At 44.0% G+C, this 18,780-nt stretch overlaps 1 protein-coding gene across 1 annotated transcript in view; it reads right to left on the bottom strand.

The window, feature by feature from the left end:
* PLXDC2 (plexin domain containing 2) overlaps positions 1–15,367 on the bottom strand; it is a 283,134-nt gene extending 267,767 nt beyond the window's left edge. The window contains exon 1 of the mRNA XM_074157175.1: positions 14,924–15,367. Coding sequence (XP_074013276.1) covers positions 14,924–15,032 — 109 coding nt within the window. The 5' untranslated portion in view covers positions 15,033–15,367. The remainder of the gene's footprint in view (positions 1–14,923) is intronic.
* Between the last annotated feature and the right edge of the window lie 3,413 nt (positions 15,368–18,780).

Genomic DNA, 18,780 nt, shown 5'->3' with positions numbered 1-18,780 from the left:
GGCAACCAGAACCTTCCAGCCTCGAAATCCCAAATACCTTCAAAGAGTATAATGAACAACTTTGGGAAATGCAGTACGTTTTTAGTACTGAGGTAAAAATCATTCCCATTCATTCTCTTCCTAAGAGTGTACAAGCCATGCTTACTGCCCATGGGAAAGTGGTGTCTAGCTGCACTGTGACCAAAGATCCCACACTGCCATATTTCACATACACTAAGGGTTGTTGAGCACAGTACAGAATTAGAGGGAAGGCTTTGTGGGCTAAAAATTCTTTTCAAATTTGCCCATACTGGTCTTATGGGAGTAAACTGTGGCTGTGTTGAAGTACGTGAGGGCAGAATTTAACCTTTTTTCCCTACATTAAATTCTAGATATAAAAGGCCTTATAAACATTTTAGTGACACCTACCAGCATGTTCTAGCACAAGCCAGTTCAGTAAAGGCTTTTCATATGTACTTCTCTTCAAGCACACACCTCAGTCACATTTTCAAGTGCTGTGCCAAATTGAGACTTGCAAGGGTAGCAACTGTTTTTCTTTTTATGATTAACTTGCATCTTTCCTCTCTTTGCCTTCTCCTGCTTTATGGAAAACCTCAAAATGGACTTGAATTCTACTTAAAAGTTGAAAAACATTTCCCTAGATCTCCAAACAATAGATTATTGGAAAAAGAGGGCCAACTGGCTTGCTCTACAACTTTACCAGCAGCAGTCTCAAAGACTCTCAGATAATTAGAGAGGTGCATTTGAAACTGCAGTGGATTTATGATGATCAATAAAACATGATTGTGTCAGTGCAAGACATAAACAAACACTGGACAATCTCCCTGGTCACAGGGTTTTAAAATTTCGGTAGGAATGCTGGCTTGGTATGCACCCCCACTAAGCTGTGCCATAAACCAGCAGAATAAGGATAAAATAAGGATTCAAATACAGGCATGGGAGGGTCAAGGCTAAAGCTAGAAGAATTGGGTTTATTTCATAGCCTACACTAACTAAAGCAAACTTACACAGAAAAAGCTAAACATAACTTCCTATCCTGAAGACCTCACCTTCAGATTATTATCTATGCCTGCCTGGGGAAAAAAATGTGATTCATTAACATCTCTGGGTCATGCCTTGAAGCTAACAGGAACTTCGATTGTGCAAAGAGTAGAACAATAAAACATAAATTTGCATTCAAGAAGTAGCATGTAATAAGTGTTTACACTTAAATTTGATGTGAGCTGTGTGTGCTTATTGCTTCTCAGGCTCAGGCCACATTTCAGCCCCTTGGAGACAGATCATAAAATCTAAGCGAATAGTTAGCTTGTGCAGCTCCTAAATGTGTCTTGCACATCATCAAAAAAAAAAAATTAAAAAATATCCCAATGCCTGGCTATTAAAGGAGAATGCCACATGCATGCACTAGAGGATAGATTAGTCTCCGTAATCCTCTGCTGTTACCCGCTACAAGACGATGGGGAGGTGGCAGTTGGTCTTTTCTGGAGGCTGAAAGACCCTTCATTCCACAAACTTTTTCAAGATCTACAACAACATCGCAAAACTTATTTCCACTGTTGTAAATGACCTGGGGCTTTCGGGCCAACTAAATCCCAAGGTCCAACATCAGAGAGAAATCTTAAACACCTGCAACTTTTTCAGTCCACTCATCTGTAGGATACCACTTGTATAAAGGTTTATTTACCAGTAGCAATGTACGTGCAGTACTAAGTAAGAAAAGTTTTCCATAACTGGAGCCTAGATATGGGAATGCAAGCCCAGGTATTCCAAAGCAAAGCCCAAGTATTCCAAAGCATAAACTCTGGTTTTGGTTTTTTTTTTTTGGTGGTGGTGCTGTTTTGTAGTGTTGTTTTGGGTTGTTTGGTTTTTCTTCCCCCCCAAGCTGTACTAGTCGGGAAAAGATAATTTTAATTCCTTTTCAAATTAAGGTGGGGGGGTGGGGGAAGAAAGAGGGAGGGGGGAATGCACGGACCATATACCTTGCAAGCAAAGAATAACAGCTTTTTAAAATCTAATATATATATTTTTTAAAACCTATCACTCTTTCTGCAGAACAAAAAAAACCAAAACCAAACAAAACTAAACAAACCCACCATCAGTGATAAAACAGCTGATGCTGAAAAGCACTGATTCTATTAGAAGATCTATCAGTTCTGTTTTCAGCCAGATACTTACTTTACAGGAAGCTTCAGCATGATTTGTAGCATCAGAGGCACAGCATTCTACATCAACTCCATAAAATACACGTGTTATACAGCATTTGTCAATAACCTTTTGCTTAAAAGTTCATGAAGAATTCTGGAGTACTGGGCCCACTTCTGCCCCCCCCCCCAGTTCAAGAAGGACAGGGAACTACTGGAAAGAATCCAGCAGAGGGCTACAAAGATGATCAAGGTAATGGAGCACCTCTCTTATGAGGAAAGGCTGAGGGACCTGGGTCTGTTTAGCCTGGAGAAGAGAAGACTGAGAGGGGATCTCATCAATGCTTACAAATATCTCAAGGGCGGGTGTCAAGAGGATGGGGTCAGGCTCTTCTCAGCGGAGCCTGGTGACAGGAAAAGGGGCAACAGGCACAAGCTGGAACACAGGAAGTTCTGTCTGAACATGCAGAAAAACTTCTTTACTTTGAGGGTAACAGAGCCCTGGAACAGACTGCCCAGAGGTTGTGGAGTCTCCTTCTCTGGAGACATTCAAAACCCGCCTGGATGCGTTCCTGTCCAGCTTGCTCTGGGTGAACCTGCTTTGGCAGGGGGATTGGACTAGATGATCTCCAAAGGTCCTTTCCAACCCCTACAATCCTGTGATTCTGTGATATACTCCCAGTAAAAGCTGCTATCATATTTGTGCAGTAAAATATTAGTATTCTACCTCTTGAAATGCTCGTTTTTCTGAGGAGGATAAACTTTTTGAACAGTCAAAAAAATTAAGTCAGCAGTGCTGCAAACTGATTGCTTTGGAAATCTTACTTCTGACTAGTAATTACTGAATCTGGGTTATTATTCTTGAAGTTCAACTATAGGAAAAATGATTTTACAGTTCATGAAACACCATCATTCTCTTCTCTCCAAGAACTCTATGGCAAAACAAAATAGATTGGGACATAGTCCTTCCAAATTGTCAAAGTGCCAACTAGCAGAAATCTGACCCAGTATTTGTCTATCCTTCAGATACACGTGTGTTTAGGAAAGAAACTTAATATAGTAGACTCTAAAATGTGGCAGTTTGGGATCTGCTGTATAAAGAGCTGAGAGACACATCCTTTTCCTGTTGCCAGCCTGAATGGAGAGAGCAACATCAGAAACGGCAAAATCTACAGCAGTCCCAAACTAAGCCTTCTTGTCTCTGCACTGATCAGACCCTTAGTCAACTCTAATCGGGATTTTTTTTTTCCAAGATAGACAAAGGTTATTTGATCAAAGATCTGACTGGGATTTAAAAGCTTAGATAAGGGAATTCAAGGATGAGAACGAAGAGAGAAATTACAGCCCTGAATTTGGTGAAGCAAGAGGGAAGTGGAAAGATAACTGGGCTATTGCAGAAGAAAGCAACTCATACACTCCAGGACATGAATGATGCATTTTTTAACTTTGGCAAAATAGTCATATTTTCTAAACCACCTTCCTATTTGTAAAATTAGGATATTACCTCACATCTAAAAGGTCTTCCATGAATAAGAATTTGAAGTGCATAGCTATGGGGATTATAGGAATAATTGAGAAAGCTGTAAGACAAGTGAGGCCTGCAAACAGCAATGCAGAATTAAAGAGCACAAATTGCATGCTGACAAGTGATGCAAATCAGAGTCTGGGGTTGAACCTCAGAGAACACCTAAACAAAGTTAGGAACACAAGTTGGATTCAAGCCTGCATTAAGACACAATGTTAAAGGATTAAAATTAGTCCAAGGAGCTCAAATAACACAAATTAATATTCATGGAAAAGAAAAAAAAAAAAAAAGCAGCCAAAAAAACCCCCCAAAACCACAATTAAGTACAAAGTTTGACCTTGGTATGGCACAACTACCAATCCTCAGGCTTCTCAGCTGAGGTAGAATATAAACCTGCCTCCTTTTAAACACAAGAACTCTTTTTGGGATGTATACATAAAGAGGCTGACAAAAGATAATGGTAGTTCCTTTTCTCCATTCCAACTGACAAGTTTAGTATAAGAAGAGCCATGTTGCAGGTCATTTGTGCTATTCTAGAAAATGACTCTGAATTGAAACAAAACAAGTATTACCAACTCCGCAATAAGCGTCCACACAATCATGCATGCAAGAAAACAGAGGCTGAAAAAGCAAAGTACATTAGGTCAAAAAAACAAACAGAAAAACAGGCTAGGCAAAAACAGTTAATGAAAGACAAGCTTTCAAACAAAGCGTACTAAAATTAAAAATTCATTGCTATTGTAGAAACTGAAACTGTTGTCAATGCCCTTGTCTTCTGTGGCATGTTATACTTGTGGCTGCTGCTATTTTACCATATGCCTGAGGACTTTTATGGGGAAGATGGGCAAGTTAGGTGGCAGTGTCGACCTGCTTGAGGGTAGAAAGGCTTTGCAGAGGGATCTGGACAGGCTGGATCGATGCGCCGAGGCCAATAGTATGAGGTTCAACAAGGCCAAGTGCTGGGTCCTGCACTTGGGTCACAACAACCCCAGGCAGCGCTACAGGCTTGGGGGCAGAGTGGCTGGAGAGCTGCCTGGCAGAAAAGGACCTGGGGGCGTTGGTCGACTGTCGGCTGAACATGAGCCAGCAGTGTGCCCAGGTGGCCAAGAAGGCCAACAGCATCTTGGCCTGTATCAGGAACAGCGTGGTGAGTAGGACTTGGGAGGTGATCGTTCCCCTGTACTGGGCACTGGTGAGGCCCCACCTCGAGTGCCGTGTCCAGTTTTGGGCCCCTGACCACAAAAAAGACATTGAAGGGCTGGAGCAGGTCCAGAGAAGGGCAACGGAGCTGGTGAGGGGTCTGGAGAATAAGTCTTATGAGGAGAAGCTGAGGGAGCTGGGAGTGTTCAGCCTGGAGAAAAGGAGGCAGAGGGTAGACCTTAATGCTCTCTACAACTACCTGAGAGAAGGGTGTAGAGAGGTGGGTGTCCATCTCTTCTCCCAAGTCATGGGCAATAGGACAAGAAGAAATGGCCTCAAGTTGTGCCAGGGGAGGCTCAGAATGGATATTAGGAAAAATGTTTACACTGAAAGGGTTATTGTGCATTGGAATGGGCTGCCCAGAGAAGCGGCTGAGGCACCATCCCTGGAGGTATTTAAAAGATGGGTTGTCATGGTGCTTAGAGACATGGTTTAGTGATGGTTTTTCTCAGAGTTAGGTTGATGGTTGGACTAGATGATCTTAAAGGTCTCTTCCAAACTAGGCAATTCTATGATTCTAAGGGCATTACTGGTGGCCTGTGGTGCATGGGGGCACGTGGAACAGACATCCATGACAGAGCTTCTTATCCCAGGCAAAGATGTGATGACCAAGGTGGTCCCTTTTAGCTAAGTGGTTCTAGGAAAGAAACTGTTAGGACAACTTACTACTATTATTATTATTTTATTTGTGCATTGGAAAGATGGAAATACCTTCAGCAGCTTTCAGTATTAGAAGTGAAATGAGAAGGTTTGGGAAGGGTAAATACATTAATATTAGCAAAACTGGCAGCAATTACGTTTTTCCTTAGCTTCATGTTTACATAGAGGAAAGGCCCCTTTGGGTTTCCGTGGTTGAATGCAAACACGAAAAGCTGTGTACTTCCACAGTGTACAACTATACATTTCAACTATTTATTATGCAAATTATGCAAGACTTAACTAAGAAGATTACATTACATACACTTTATTCATAAAAACTGTTTTTATAGAAAATGAATAACAGATGTAATAGAAAGTAAATGGAAACCAAAACTGATGATAATCTATAACGATAATTCACCCTATCCATTTTCTTTGTTTTGAGACTACAACTTAGATCAGTATATATATGTTTAAATAGGAACCAGTAATAAATTGTGTTGATATTGAGGTCAGGTTTCTGCAATACACCAAATGTTAAGCTTCTAGTCCATAAATGCTTTCACTGCAAATAAACCATAAATCTATTATCTTTACAGCAGCTGCAATCTGGAAAATGTGTTCTCTTTTAATTTAGTTGCCTCATGAATATCATATTAACCAAGAAGCCACCTGAATGAGAAATATGTTATAAAGTAAAAAAAAAAAATCCAAACAAGAAATCTAACTGGATGATCAAGATGACTTTTTTTTCAGCCATTCCCTCCTTTCCTGTCATCAAATAAAAGTAAGGTTTCTACAAGATAAAATGGTCTGTTCTTGTAGGGATTACAGTACGTAGCTAAATTCTTAACAACGGTAAGTCTCATTTAGAGACGACTAGAAAGTTAATTTCCCACCCTAAGTCACAATTTTGATCTTGTTCTGATTAAAAGTAAAGAGTCAATTTTTGCTGGAGGATATGAATTCAAATACACACACACACACAAACTCCAAAACAAAGTGCGTATCAATTATGCTTATACATTCTAATATAATAATTTTAATCTAAAAGTCAAAATGAAAAACCTGAAACGAGACACTTTATCATCATCAAAGTAAGAAACTCAAAATTACTTGTTTTGACACTTCACAGCTGAAATATTTGACAAGAGCATGTCAAATCTGACACAGTTTTTCAATTCCAGCTTGTTGTTTCTTTGAACATTTTGTGACTAAGCCTATATAACACCTGGTAGTATTAAATAGAAGCCAGGTATTCTACTTTTCTAGAGTTTTTCTGTTGTTGTAAGAGGATTTATAATGCTCAGAGGTTTAAAAATACTACATTCATTCTCCTGAATTTTATTCTCACCTCCCCTACCTCTTCCAAAATGCAATCTTTTTTCTCTCTCTCTTTTTTAACTCTCACTTGACTAACGAGAGCAAGTCCGATCCATCCGACCTAGTGCATGGCCACATGAACTACTGAAACAGTGCAAGTGAGGAGGAAGCAATCTCCAAAGCAGGCAGGAAGGGCAATGAGGAGATGAAGGATGAGAAAGAAGAGCCTAGGAACTCTGAAACGAATTCTGCCGCGAAAGGATTCCTAACAGAGGGCCTTGGGTTTATATCTCAGGGTGACTGAGGTTGAATTGCAAATACATACTGGCTGGCTTGCAAATTCAAAGGAGAGTTACAAACACCCACACAGGAAAGCAGAAACATGCAGCTGGAGAATATCATGGAGCAACTGTATTAATAAAGACTCATGCTGGCTTCCAGTTCTCTATGGAGGCCAAGATAGCGTTTTCCAATGGTTTTTTAGTTCAACTGCTGACTCATCAAAAGAATAACCTGCATAGTGATGAACTCCCTTCTCTTTAACACTTCACCCTTTGGAAAACACTGATTTTACAATACATGACATTTGCCTTTTACAGTCAGCCTCCTAACAACTCTGGTGAAGAAAAAAAGCTGTAATTATTCAGCTCAGATGCACTACTGCCCATTTAATATTTACAGGATTCACAGTATCACCAAAGGGAAAAAAATAAACAAAACAGGTAACGCTTGAATAGAAGAAAAAATTAAATACAACTCAAAGTGCTTATTACTGGATAACCACCACATTCTATTCTGCTACTAAATGCAGATTAAAATCCCAATGGACTCTGCTTTACTAACTACAGTAGTTAAGGAAGGCTGCACTAAAAACTGTAAATGGCATTGCATCCCTGTAACATAAGCAGCCCTTTAACACAGTTCAATTACATCTATAAAGAAAAGGAACAGAGCTCCTAGCATCAGCTGTGAAACAACATATACTTGAAATATTACCAGAGATAGGTTAAATGGAAAAGTTTTTATATTCCATTTGTGGAAATCTCCCTATTCAAGTCAAAGATTTTTTACTCAGTAAAGTGACATGAGATAAGTGATGCTTGCCTAAAGTCCAAAAAAGTCACCACGAGAATATATTAAAAGAAAAAAAATTATCTGCTTATAATGGAACCTAGGCAGTGTTCATATTAGAAGATAAAAGTTCTAAAACAAGCAAGAATAAAATCTGATTATAAAAGCTTTATTTCATCACATAAGAACTCTAACTAAAGTAGCATTTTAAATGTCTTTATCTTGTCTGCAGCCAGAAAAAGTATATGTTAAAATCACATTAGAGCCACATATATCATTGACAAATGCAAGGAGGAGGCCTCAAGCTAAGACAGCACTTGAATTCATGCTTGTGTTTTATCTAGTTGCTGAGTTCAAGGTGAACCCTTTTGTACTTAAAGGTACCCACACAGAATGGTTCAAGAGAGCTGGGTGAGACCTTGAAAGGTCACATTGTCCAGCCATTGACTCCAAGGCAGGAACAGCTACCTTTCTGGACAGAATGACATTTTGGACATATGTCTGGGAGTCCTGGTGGACAATAGGATGACCATGAGTCAGCAATGTGCCCTTGTGGCCAAGAAGGCCAATGGCATCCTGGGGTGCATCAAGAGTGTGGCCAGCAGGTCGAGGGAGGTCATCCTCCCCTTCTACTCTGCCCTGGTGAGGCCCCATCTGCAGTACTGTGTCCAGTTCTGGGCTCCCCAGTTCAAGAAGGACAGGGAACTACTGGAGAGGGTACAGCAGAGGGCTACCAAGATAATTAGGGGCCTAGAACATCTCTCTTATGAGGAGAGGCTGAGGGACTTGCATCTTTTTAGTCTGGAGAAGAGAAGGCTGAGGGGGGATCTGATCAATGCCTATAAATACTTAAAGGGAGGGTGTCAAGAGGATGGGGCCTGTCTTTTTTCAGTGGTGCCCAGGGACAGGACGAGAGGAAATGGGCACAAACTTGAATATAAGAAGTTCCATCTAAACATGAGGAGGAACTTCTTCACTTTTGAGGGTGTCAGAGCACTGGAACAGGCTGCCCAGGGAGGTGGTAGAGTCTCCTTCTCTGGAGACACTCAAAACCCGCCTGGACACGTTCCTGTGCAACTTGCTCTAGGTGGACCTGCTCTGGCAGGCAGTTGGACTAGATGATCTCCAGAGGTCCCTTCCAAACCCATATCATTCTGTGATTCTGTTTATCTAACCTGCTTCAGTGATGAAGACTAGTCAGAGTTAATTTGCTCTCCCAGCCTGCACGTTTAGAAGTCTGCCTTGCTGCAATGTAAGTCATTACTTGCTGCTGAGGAAAAGTTATTCCTTTCTTCCCTGTGGAAGCCTTTTACACGCTTGAAGGTCGTTACCATGTCACCTCTTAGTTTAATTCTCTCTAGCATTGTTCTTTCCTTTTTTTTTTTTCATAAGGCACTCCTCAACTAGCCCGTGTATTTCGTAAAGTGCAGCACTTGAAACCAGAGGGAATATTTCTGTTGGGATCTTACCATTGTCAATTAGAGCAGATGCATCACTCTTGTGATGTCTTCTATCTATCTTCATATTAATCCTTACATTTCTCTTGACGTGTCATCCCATCAAGATGTTTGCTACTTTTGAAACTGTGTTCAAGTGTTATGCCTGACTCTGGATCTGGCCTATGAACCCACTCCATTTGCCCGTTTCTGAGGAGAAAAAGGTTGGTGTTGGTCCAAATCCAACTTGAAAACACACTCCTACACGCTGCCTTTGGTCAAGGGACATGAAAATATTACACAAGCTGCTTCAAGCAGAGAATTTACAAGGACGCTTAGCACAACTGATTGCTTAATGTTGACAGCAAGGAGTGCTAATTGAAGCTATGTTTATTAGATGGATGAGGAAAAAGAAAAGAGGAGGAAGGGGAGGAAGTGTTCCATGATGAGACACAGCACCCAGAACTCACAAACATTACCTCAGGGCAATGTTTTATGCTCATTTGTCAGAAGCCACAAACAAAAACAAAACCCACGTGCACTTAGCATGGTTCCTCTGCATACTTCTCCATGGAAAGTAATCTCCTGGGTTCTTCCAGTTCCTGCTGTGATTATGCAATTCTCTAGTTTAGTAAATACGACATCTGCCAATTGCACCGCATTAACAGTCCCAGCTCAGCCCTCATCAAACCTAATAGCTGGATATAATTTCACACTGCTGGCAAGCTTGCAACATTTCCTTGTACTAGATGAGAAATGCTCCTGTCAAATTACCTTTCCTTCACTCTGTAGAAAGCCCCCAGCACATGCTTACCCTAACTTCTGCCTTCTCAAATTGCTTCGGCATTCATTTTCCTCAGGAAGCATGAACCACACCGGGAATTCAAAACACACTCACACCAGTTACATCAACTGTGTTCTCAGTCTAAGAGGCTGCGGCCTCAATAGATTTTGAAACTGGGGCTGCTATATAGCTTTCTTCTTGCCAGCGCTTTCAAGGTTATAAGCAGAACTGCTCGGTACTTCAGACAGTCCAATGATACCACAATGACTTTTATCAAAAGAGTCAAACGCTGCTTTTATTTTTTTTTACTTTTTTAAAATAAGAACTTTTTTATTCCCTTTGTGGAGAAAACCAGTAGGATTCAACTGAGCATGTGTCTCGTGTGATAACTGTCTTCAGCATAATTCAAAGCAAAGCAACTTTCGGGGCATTGCTGCACAGTAGTCCTGCAGGAAACACAAGCTTCGGGTCCAACCCTCCTTCTCCTGCAATCTGTGCAAGTGCAGGGATCTGCAGCACTGTTGCACCAGAAACATGCCAAAAAGTCCTTAATAAATGTGCTAACTCAATGTAGGTCTGGGATTATTTTACTCGGTGGGTCTCTCTCATCACCTGACATTATGAATTCCCTCATCTACCTCCTTCACAGTCTCAGGAGTCTCTTCCCCTAAAGGTAACAGCCCTACTGAACTTCAAATTGTTTTAGAGGAATCTCGTATTCAGCATGGCAGTAGATTTAAAGAATTTTGCTTTAAATGGCCTGTATGCAGTGTTAATAAATTGTTGCCCAGGACAAAATAACTTTTCAAACTATAAAGACCTTTTCCTCATTTTCTACATTTGTTTACAGTGTAGAGAGCTGGTGTCTCTGTTATTTACCATCAACTCCAAGTTAAGTGTGAGACAAAACCTAGAGTTTGAGTCAAGTGTTTGCTGAGTTTTAAGTGCCTGTGGGAGGATGTAAACTCTGAAGAAGAATATTTACAGCCAAACAAAAACAGTTTTCCCCAAGGGATTTTTAAACCTTCAGTGAACTATGAGTATTGATCTTACTCTAAAATTGTGGAAATGAGTTTCTGTGAAATGGAATTTAATACCTAAGTCAACCTTATGATAGTCTTAATTTACCCACTATTTACTAGCAATATTTCAAACCATGCAGTCAGAGGAAATGAAAATGGCAAAAAGCACAAAAAAATAAAAGTAAGAACAAGGATGAAAGTAAAAAAAATTACTTCTTCAGAGGGAGTTCTTAGTAAAATACATATGATACATAAATAGAATTTACACTTAAAGGTCACTGGGATCCTCTAACCCAATTGTCCCCATTTACACATCATGTACAGAAAAAAAAATACGTAATTTTGAATGCAAAGAGAAAAAAAACCCACGTTGTCTAATATTGTATTTCTCTTAATATTTCTAAGATAAAAGCTGAAGGTCCTAATGTGTAACGAGGAAAGTTTGGCTTCAGCTGTTTGGTTTCTTTTTTTTGGGGGGGGAGGGGGAGAGGGCGTTGGTTGGTTGGTTGGTTTTTTGTTTGTTTGTTTTTTCGAACAAGTAAGAGTTTGAAGAGTTTACAAGAGTAAAGCTCAGGCAATACAGAAAATGTGACTATTTCCGCAGTAGATAAATGCTAGATAAACACTGCTTAATAGTAGTTTATCCCATAAAAATAATTCTACCCCTCTCTGAATGCTGATGCCTGGAGACAGCAGCAGTCCAATGAATATAAATTATACCAGCATTCTGGAATATACTTTGACAGAAGAAAAATTACAATAACAGCCTTCTTATTTTGACTGATGGTGTTTGCAAAAGAATATAACATTTTCAAGGCTTCTTGTGGCAGCACTTCAACAAGCAGCGCACCCTCACTTAAACAACTGAGAGCTTTAATTGTGCACACTTTCAAAAGATCCTTTGATTCAGTTCACGAAATTCATGTCGTATTCGGTTTGGTTATTGTAAAACACAAATGCACAAAAAGCTTGTGTTTAAGAACCTGCATCCTTGATTTACAGCATTTTTGTCAGCAAAAACGAAGCTCCGAGGAGGCGGAGGGGAGGAGGGATGGAGCGCTCCCGGGGGAGAGCCGCATCCTGCGCGGCCGCCGCTGTGCCCTCTGGCGGGGACAGCCCGGCTCCCGCCAGCGCAGCCCCGCGGCCTCACACCTTGGTCACAAACCCCTGGGTTTTTTAACAAACACCCAGAGGCAGCCAGACAAGTTCCGGCATGCCTAGCAAAATCATCTGACTCGAATTGATCTGACCTGATTTTACCCAGCAAGGTAATTCTGAGGAGCTGGCAAAAAAATTGCCTGTGCGGTTTTTTTTCCTGTCTCTGTTGGAATCACGGCATATCCCTTTGGTAGCATCCCCAGAAATCCTCTCCTGGCTCCAGCTCTGCCAAGGCATACTACACGCTTGCGTTTCTTGATACTGTTATTTCATTCAGTTTCAATAAGGTGTTTTGCTGCTGAGTATTCAAAGAATGTGTCAAAACAGTCTCCTTTAAAGAATTTGCAGCTACTTCAAAGATTTATTTTTTACTTTAATTCTTCACAGGTTTTATGTGAGCTACCTGAAGTATACAGTAGGTGCTAAACGGAATAAAACTTTGAAACAGCACTTTTTATTTTGACTCACAGAGCCTGATGTTGAATTTCCCTGGCTTTACATAATTATCCTCTTCTTACTGATTAGACACAGTCCCTCATTGCATTTTTCCAAAGAGCAGAATTAAAGACAAAAAAAAAAAAGTAATTATGAAAACATGTTAAATACAGCTCTGATTATGTTAATGACATTTAATTATTGCTGTCATAATACAGATTTTTTAACCAAGAGGGAAGGAAAAGACACGGAGGCTATAAACATCTAGCTGTCAAAACTGACATCAGATTGTCCATCTTACTAGCTGAAGAACACAGTCGCTTGGCATATCTTCTCCAGAAAGTGTTAAATATCAAAATAATATTTGCCCGATTATAAACTCCTTGATACTTCATATCACATTCAGGAAAACACAAGACACTAATAAACGATTTACAGGTAAGCAAGCTGTTTGTGTATCTTCTATTTAGCACCTCCTGATGCACACATTGATGACTACTACAACTTAATAGCCTAAATTAGTGATATGCAGTAATTATTTGTCCTTGCCCACCGTTAAATTATCTTTCATTCAGTCAGCATTGACATTTTCTTTTTCCAGATACCATAGCTGGAAGGTTAATAAACTTTGTGAGCTCAGTCCACTGCCACACAATATAGTAATTTTCTTCTTCTAATCTCACCACCACACTTCATTTTCCTGTATAACTAACATTAACAAACACCAGCATTTGTTGCCTACAGCCCCGAGAGCAGCAGCATGAATTTTGCAGCAGTACATGAAAAGCCTCCTCCTGGTTTTTTCCCTTTGGCCCCAAGTGACATGTGAGCCCCAGCAACCTGCTGAGCTACCTTGTCATTTAGCAATTCCCAAACCCAGTGGCAGGCCCCAGCCTGGGAAAATCCCCGCTCTGTCTGGCACATTATCTCACCGGACATTTCAAATAACTCCCCAGTCTCTCTTGTTCGGGTCAGTTATGCCGTGACCACAAAACTCCTCACGTTTGTATCAAACCCTTTAGAAAAGAAAGAAGGGGCAATTCTGTTGCACCAGGGAGGCCAGTGGACACACTTCATCTGATAATGGTCCGGCTGTTATTTTGAATATAAAGGCCCAGCTTTTGAAAATATGCATAAGCTAGAAGCTGCTGCAGCAAGGTGCCCTGACACACAAACCCCACAACTTTCCTCACTCCTTCCCCAAACATCTATCCGCAAACGCACCGAGCTTCCCTTTGGCAGCTTTCCCCTCCACAGCACAGGAATGCGGGATACAGAAGGCTTTAGCGATCAAAAGGGAACCCCACGCTGTGGGAAACAGTGGCCCGAGAGAAAGCACTACAGGTGCTGCGTGTCGTGCATTAACAGGTGTCTCCGAGAAGGTCTGACAAGGGGACCCTAATACTATCACAAGCAAACTTGGTCAACACAGTGAGCCCCTCGCTCCTTCCAACAGGTTCTCGCAGCCCTGTGGGGCTCCTTCCATCATCTTGCTCCTTCTCTCACCGCCTGGTTTCCAGGGAAGGCTGCAAGCTACTGACTTCCGCGGGGGAGGAGAGTGCCCGCTAGCTCTCCCAGGCAGGATCTGCAGGGAAACTTTGCCTCCCCTTCCGCGGCTCTCTGCCGGGAGAGCAGCGGGGCCCCGCCGCGGGCGGGCGGGGGGCAGGCTGCCGGGCCGCCCCGGCCCGCCGCTCCCCGCTGCCTCGGGCTCCCGGGGGCGCCTCTGGCCCCGTCCCTCCCTCCCTCCCTCCCTTCCCGGCGCTTGAGTGGGAGCCCTTCGCCTTCGGGAGCGCCTCGTACACGGCTGGGAAGGAGGCTCCGGGGACCCCGAGAATGGGCTGGGGAGAGGAACAGCACCGTCTCCCGGTGACCGTGGGGCAGATTTATGAAGGGAGGAAAGTCCCGAATTCTCATTAAAATATGAAGTAATGGAGAGCTCTCTCCGGTGGAGGGAAGGGTGAGAAGCCGGGACCACCGCCACCCCAGGCTTCTCTTGGGAGCAGGGGGAGCCAACCCCCACAAGCCGTTTGCCCTCTCCGAGTACGCGGCCCACAGAGCTGCCACCAGAGCCCACACCGCGCCGGTGCGGCGGGGAGACGGCCCCGGCCCCCCCTCCCCCGGCCCGCCCCGGCCCGGCCGTGCTGCCCCGGGGTCCGCGGCCCCGCCCGGCAGGTACCGGCCTCGCTTACCGCGGCTCTGCCTCGGCGTCTCCCCGCCGGCGAGCTGGCAGCGCTCGCTCAGGCACTGGAAAAGTAATAGAAATCCAGCGGCTAGTTTGCTTCTCCGCAGCCTCGCCATAGCACGGAGCCTGCCGAGACAACTCTCCGGGGTCCGGGATGCGCGCCGCTCCTCGTCGGGGGTGGGAAAGTCCGGGGGGGGGGGGAGGGGGGCGCAGCGGAGAACAGCCTTTAGCAGGCGCCGAGTCGCCCTGTCCTCGCACCGGCTCTCATTTAGCGGGGCAGCAGGGACAAGCCAGCGGGGCTGAAAGCGCTGGACCGGGTCTGGGGGGAGGCGAAGGAGGAGGGGAGGGGGCTCTGTTCCCCCAACTTGCACGGCCGCGCCACTCTCAGTCCAGCGGCATCACCGCTGGGGAAAACAAGCCCAGCCTCGCCTGCGAAGTGCCAAACTCTTCCCTCCTCGCAAGCCTGCTGATAGATTTTAGGAGAGCCACTGAGATCCTCCCTTCCTGGCTTGCCCCCACCCAGCTCCCTTCCCCCGCAGGGTGCCTTAGGGACGGAGCCTCCCCTCGGCACACCGCTGCCGACAAAACCCCTCCAAGGGAAACGAGCTGGGGGAAATCTTCCAGCCGGAGCCGGCGGGGCGGCCCTGAGCCCCGCGGGGCGGGGGGAGCAGGACCCGGAGGGCGGGCGGATGCGCCGCGGGAGAGGATGTGCGGGCGGAGGAGACGCACAAGTTCTCCTTCTCTTTCGGGGCGGTTTCCGCGGCCGGCGCTGCTAGTGCGGGGCCGAGGGCAGCCGCAGGAGGCGAGCGCTCCCCCCGGCCCGCAGCCGCCGTGCGCGCCCGCGCTGTCGCCGCCGCCCGCTGCGCAGGGGCGGGGGGGGACACTCGCCCGGGGCCGGGTCCCGGCCACCCCTCTCGCTCTGCCCCCCGCCTCCCGCCGCAGGAGCGCGGTGGGGCGCAGGCGCCGGGGCTGCACCGTCTCTCCCGCGGCTGCCGGCGGTGGAGCGCTCCCGCAGCCGCGCTCCGCTCCGCGGGCTGCAGCTCGGCCACGGCAGCGAGCCGCATGGAGGTCTCGCACCCGGCTGTAGCGCGGCTCCCCGCGCAGAGCGGCTCGCTGCCCCGCAGCGCCGGGAACCTACAAGGGCAGGGCGGAAGACTGGGCCCGGTGCTCGCTCGCCCTTTTGCGCGGCCGCGGAACGGCACGGTGTGTGCGTGGGCAGAGGATGGCGGACGGCACGGGTAGCTCGGCGGGACGGAGAGAGCCCAGCCCGCCGTCGCCTGGTTACTCAGAAGTTGCTCCGTAAAGATAACCGTCCGTGTTACGGAGTGACAAACTAAAACATCCCCCAAATCCGCCTTCCCTGACCCCCGCAATTGTCCCTGTGCTGCCGGGAAAACTAGCCCCCCCTTTACATTCCCCCCTCTCCCCGCCCCCCCCTTTTATTTTATTTTTCCCTTCGCAAATCGAAGAGTTGGTTATGTTGGTTATGTACGCTCATGGCTGCGAAAGTGCAAGGACTGAGGGCTCCTTCCTGCAAAAAAAAATCGATCTAGATGCTTAATTTAACGCACCGTGAATAATCCCGTCCCCTGCATTAATCTGGGAACAACGGCGCGGAGACAGAAAGGAGCAGAGGGCCCATCAGTCAAACCCACACAAGCGAAAGGGGCAACGGGGACCTGGCGGCGGCTTTTTCCCAGTTCAGCAAACTGTGGAGCTGGTAATCAGCCGAGCTCCACGTAAAGAGTCGGGAATGCCCCCCGCTTCTCAACCCATGCTACAAAGTAATTAAATTAATTAGGGCGACAATTAAATTAATCAAATAAATAGGGCTACAGAATGTCAAACACAGCAGATAACTAATACTTAATCACAAAAGAACAACCAGTAACGAGACTGTGTTTTCCCCTAATTTACTGCTGTTTCTGAGATTAAGAATTCATCAGCTCCATTGTAATTGTCTTGCTCTTTAATCTTTGATGTGCTTATGTGTAAACAGAAACAGAACACTTGTGATTTTAGGAAGTATGTTTTAAGTATAACCAGAAATATGCAAAATCTTTTCAACATATATTCAAATAGGATACTGGAGGCTAACACCACTAAGGTTTTTATACTTCGGGCCCTTCTAGTTCAACCTTTTTATGTATACCGTTGGAAAAAAATAAAGATCCTTTTCAACAACTCCGAATATTGTAAAAAAATAACTGCAGAAATTCTTTCCTAGGAGAAGATGACACTGAAGATCTTATGCTAAGTAACAGCAGGAATGAAATCCCGGCCTTGCTGCAATCTATGGGAACTTGGAGTGTTACTACCCCGTATACCAGGTGATTAGAAGTACGCCACAGACTTTGGTGCAGATTTGGTGAAGTTATTATTAAAGCTATTGCTGTTTCTGAAACAAAATCAGAGAGGGAGGTTTCTTCATGCTGTTTGAATACCAGTTTTTTCCATGACGCTTGGTGGGATTGCCCAATTTTCCGCAAGTTTGGCTGGAGTTGCGGAGAAGGCTATTGAGCTTTTGGCCTTTCCTGGAAAGGGTAGGGAGGTAGTGTTAAAGAAGGACTGCCTCTCCCTCAGCTGTTTGTCAGCAATACTGTTAGATGGGTTTAAGAACAGTAAGGTCTGGAGAACTTTCTAAATCTGTTTTCATCTGTACTTTTTTATCATAAATTAGCATATTATACATTTAGAGTAAATCTTAAAATACAAAATACTTGAATGATTTGAGAATAAAAGTTTACATGTTGATAAAACAGATAATAATAAATCCTTCAAGCCCCCTATGTGTAACATAAAAAAGCCTAAATGAAGGCAACTCAATTTTTTTTCATTTGCTGTGTGCTTCTAAGTCTTATAGAGTTTCATAGTATTAGATTTATATTCTGCATAGATGGACTACAAACACTTTGTGTGCTGAAGAAAGGAAATGATTAGCAATAGTCAGCTGAAGCATGCAGTTGCAGATAAAAGTACTAGCTACGTAATAGGTCCCACAGTTCTAATTTGCAATGCTCTGTGCAGTGGTGTGATAGTTTTGCAGTGTGCGTGCTGGGAGGTTAGCATACAGTTACTGCATTCAGCACCTCTTGTGCTCCACAGTAAAAATCAAACCATGCGCCGCAAGGAAGGCTGTATGCATTGTATTGAAATAGATAATCGGGACATAGCTATAACTTGGTATAATTGTGTGTAAAAGCACAAGCAAAGCATTTCATTGCACTGAAAAAAAAACAAAACCAACCCTCAGATGAAAGCTAATAATGAATTCTATAATGATTAATGACAACTGTCATTGCTGGAGAGGCATTCATAACAGAGAAGTATGTGTTCATTGTTTTTTATAAAGCAAAAGTAAAACTGAAAGAACAACTTGAAGGCTTGCTGAGGTTATGAGCTATATTTACTTGGAACTCAGTGGCTGTGATAAGTTTTCATTTCTCTTGTGTGCTTTTATCTTTGCCATCCTTGCGCATTATCTCACCTCTCTTAGGGATATATCTTGCAGCAGCATAAACAGCAGTGGCTCCATGGAAATCAATGTGAATGCTTTCATTTTCACCAGTCAAGAGTATGGCCTTATATTTTTCTCTTCTTGCGTAGCTCCAGCATTCCTGATTATAGCATCAATCATTCAGGACAGAAGGGTGGGAAGATTCTCCCTGTTCATTGTGTTCCACTGTCATACTGCTTGCAAGTGCTCACTCTCATTCACACATTCACTTAAGAATCTGCTTTTTTTTTTTTTGTCTTTTTTTTTTTTTCTTTCTGTATCAACACAGTCTTTTCAACCTACACGTCTTCTGGGTTTATTGCATCTGATTATGAAAAGCAAAGTTTTTAACATTTATTTTTTCTGTC

Source organism: Numenius arquata, chromosome 12 (assembly GCF_964106895.1).
Source record: "Numenius arquata chromosome 12, bNumArq3.hap1.1, whole genome shotgun sequence".
Classification (NCBI taxonomy): domain Eukaryota; kingdom Metazoa; phylum Chordata; class Aves; order Charadriiformes; family Scolopacidae; genus Numenius; species Numenius arquata.
Note: the sequence above shows the minus strand (reverse complement) of the source record. Positions and strands in the feature narration are given on the sequence as shown.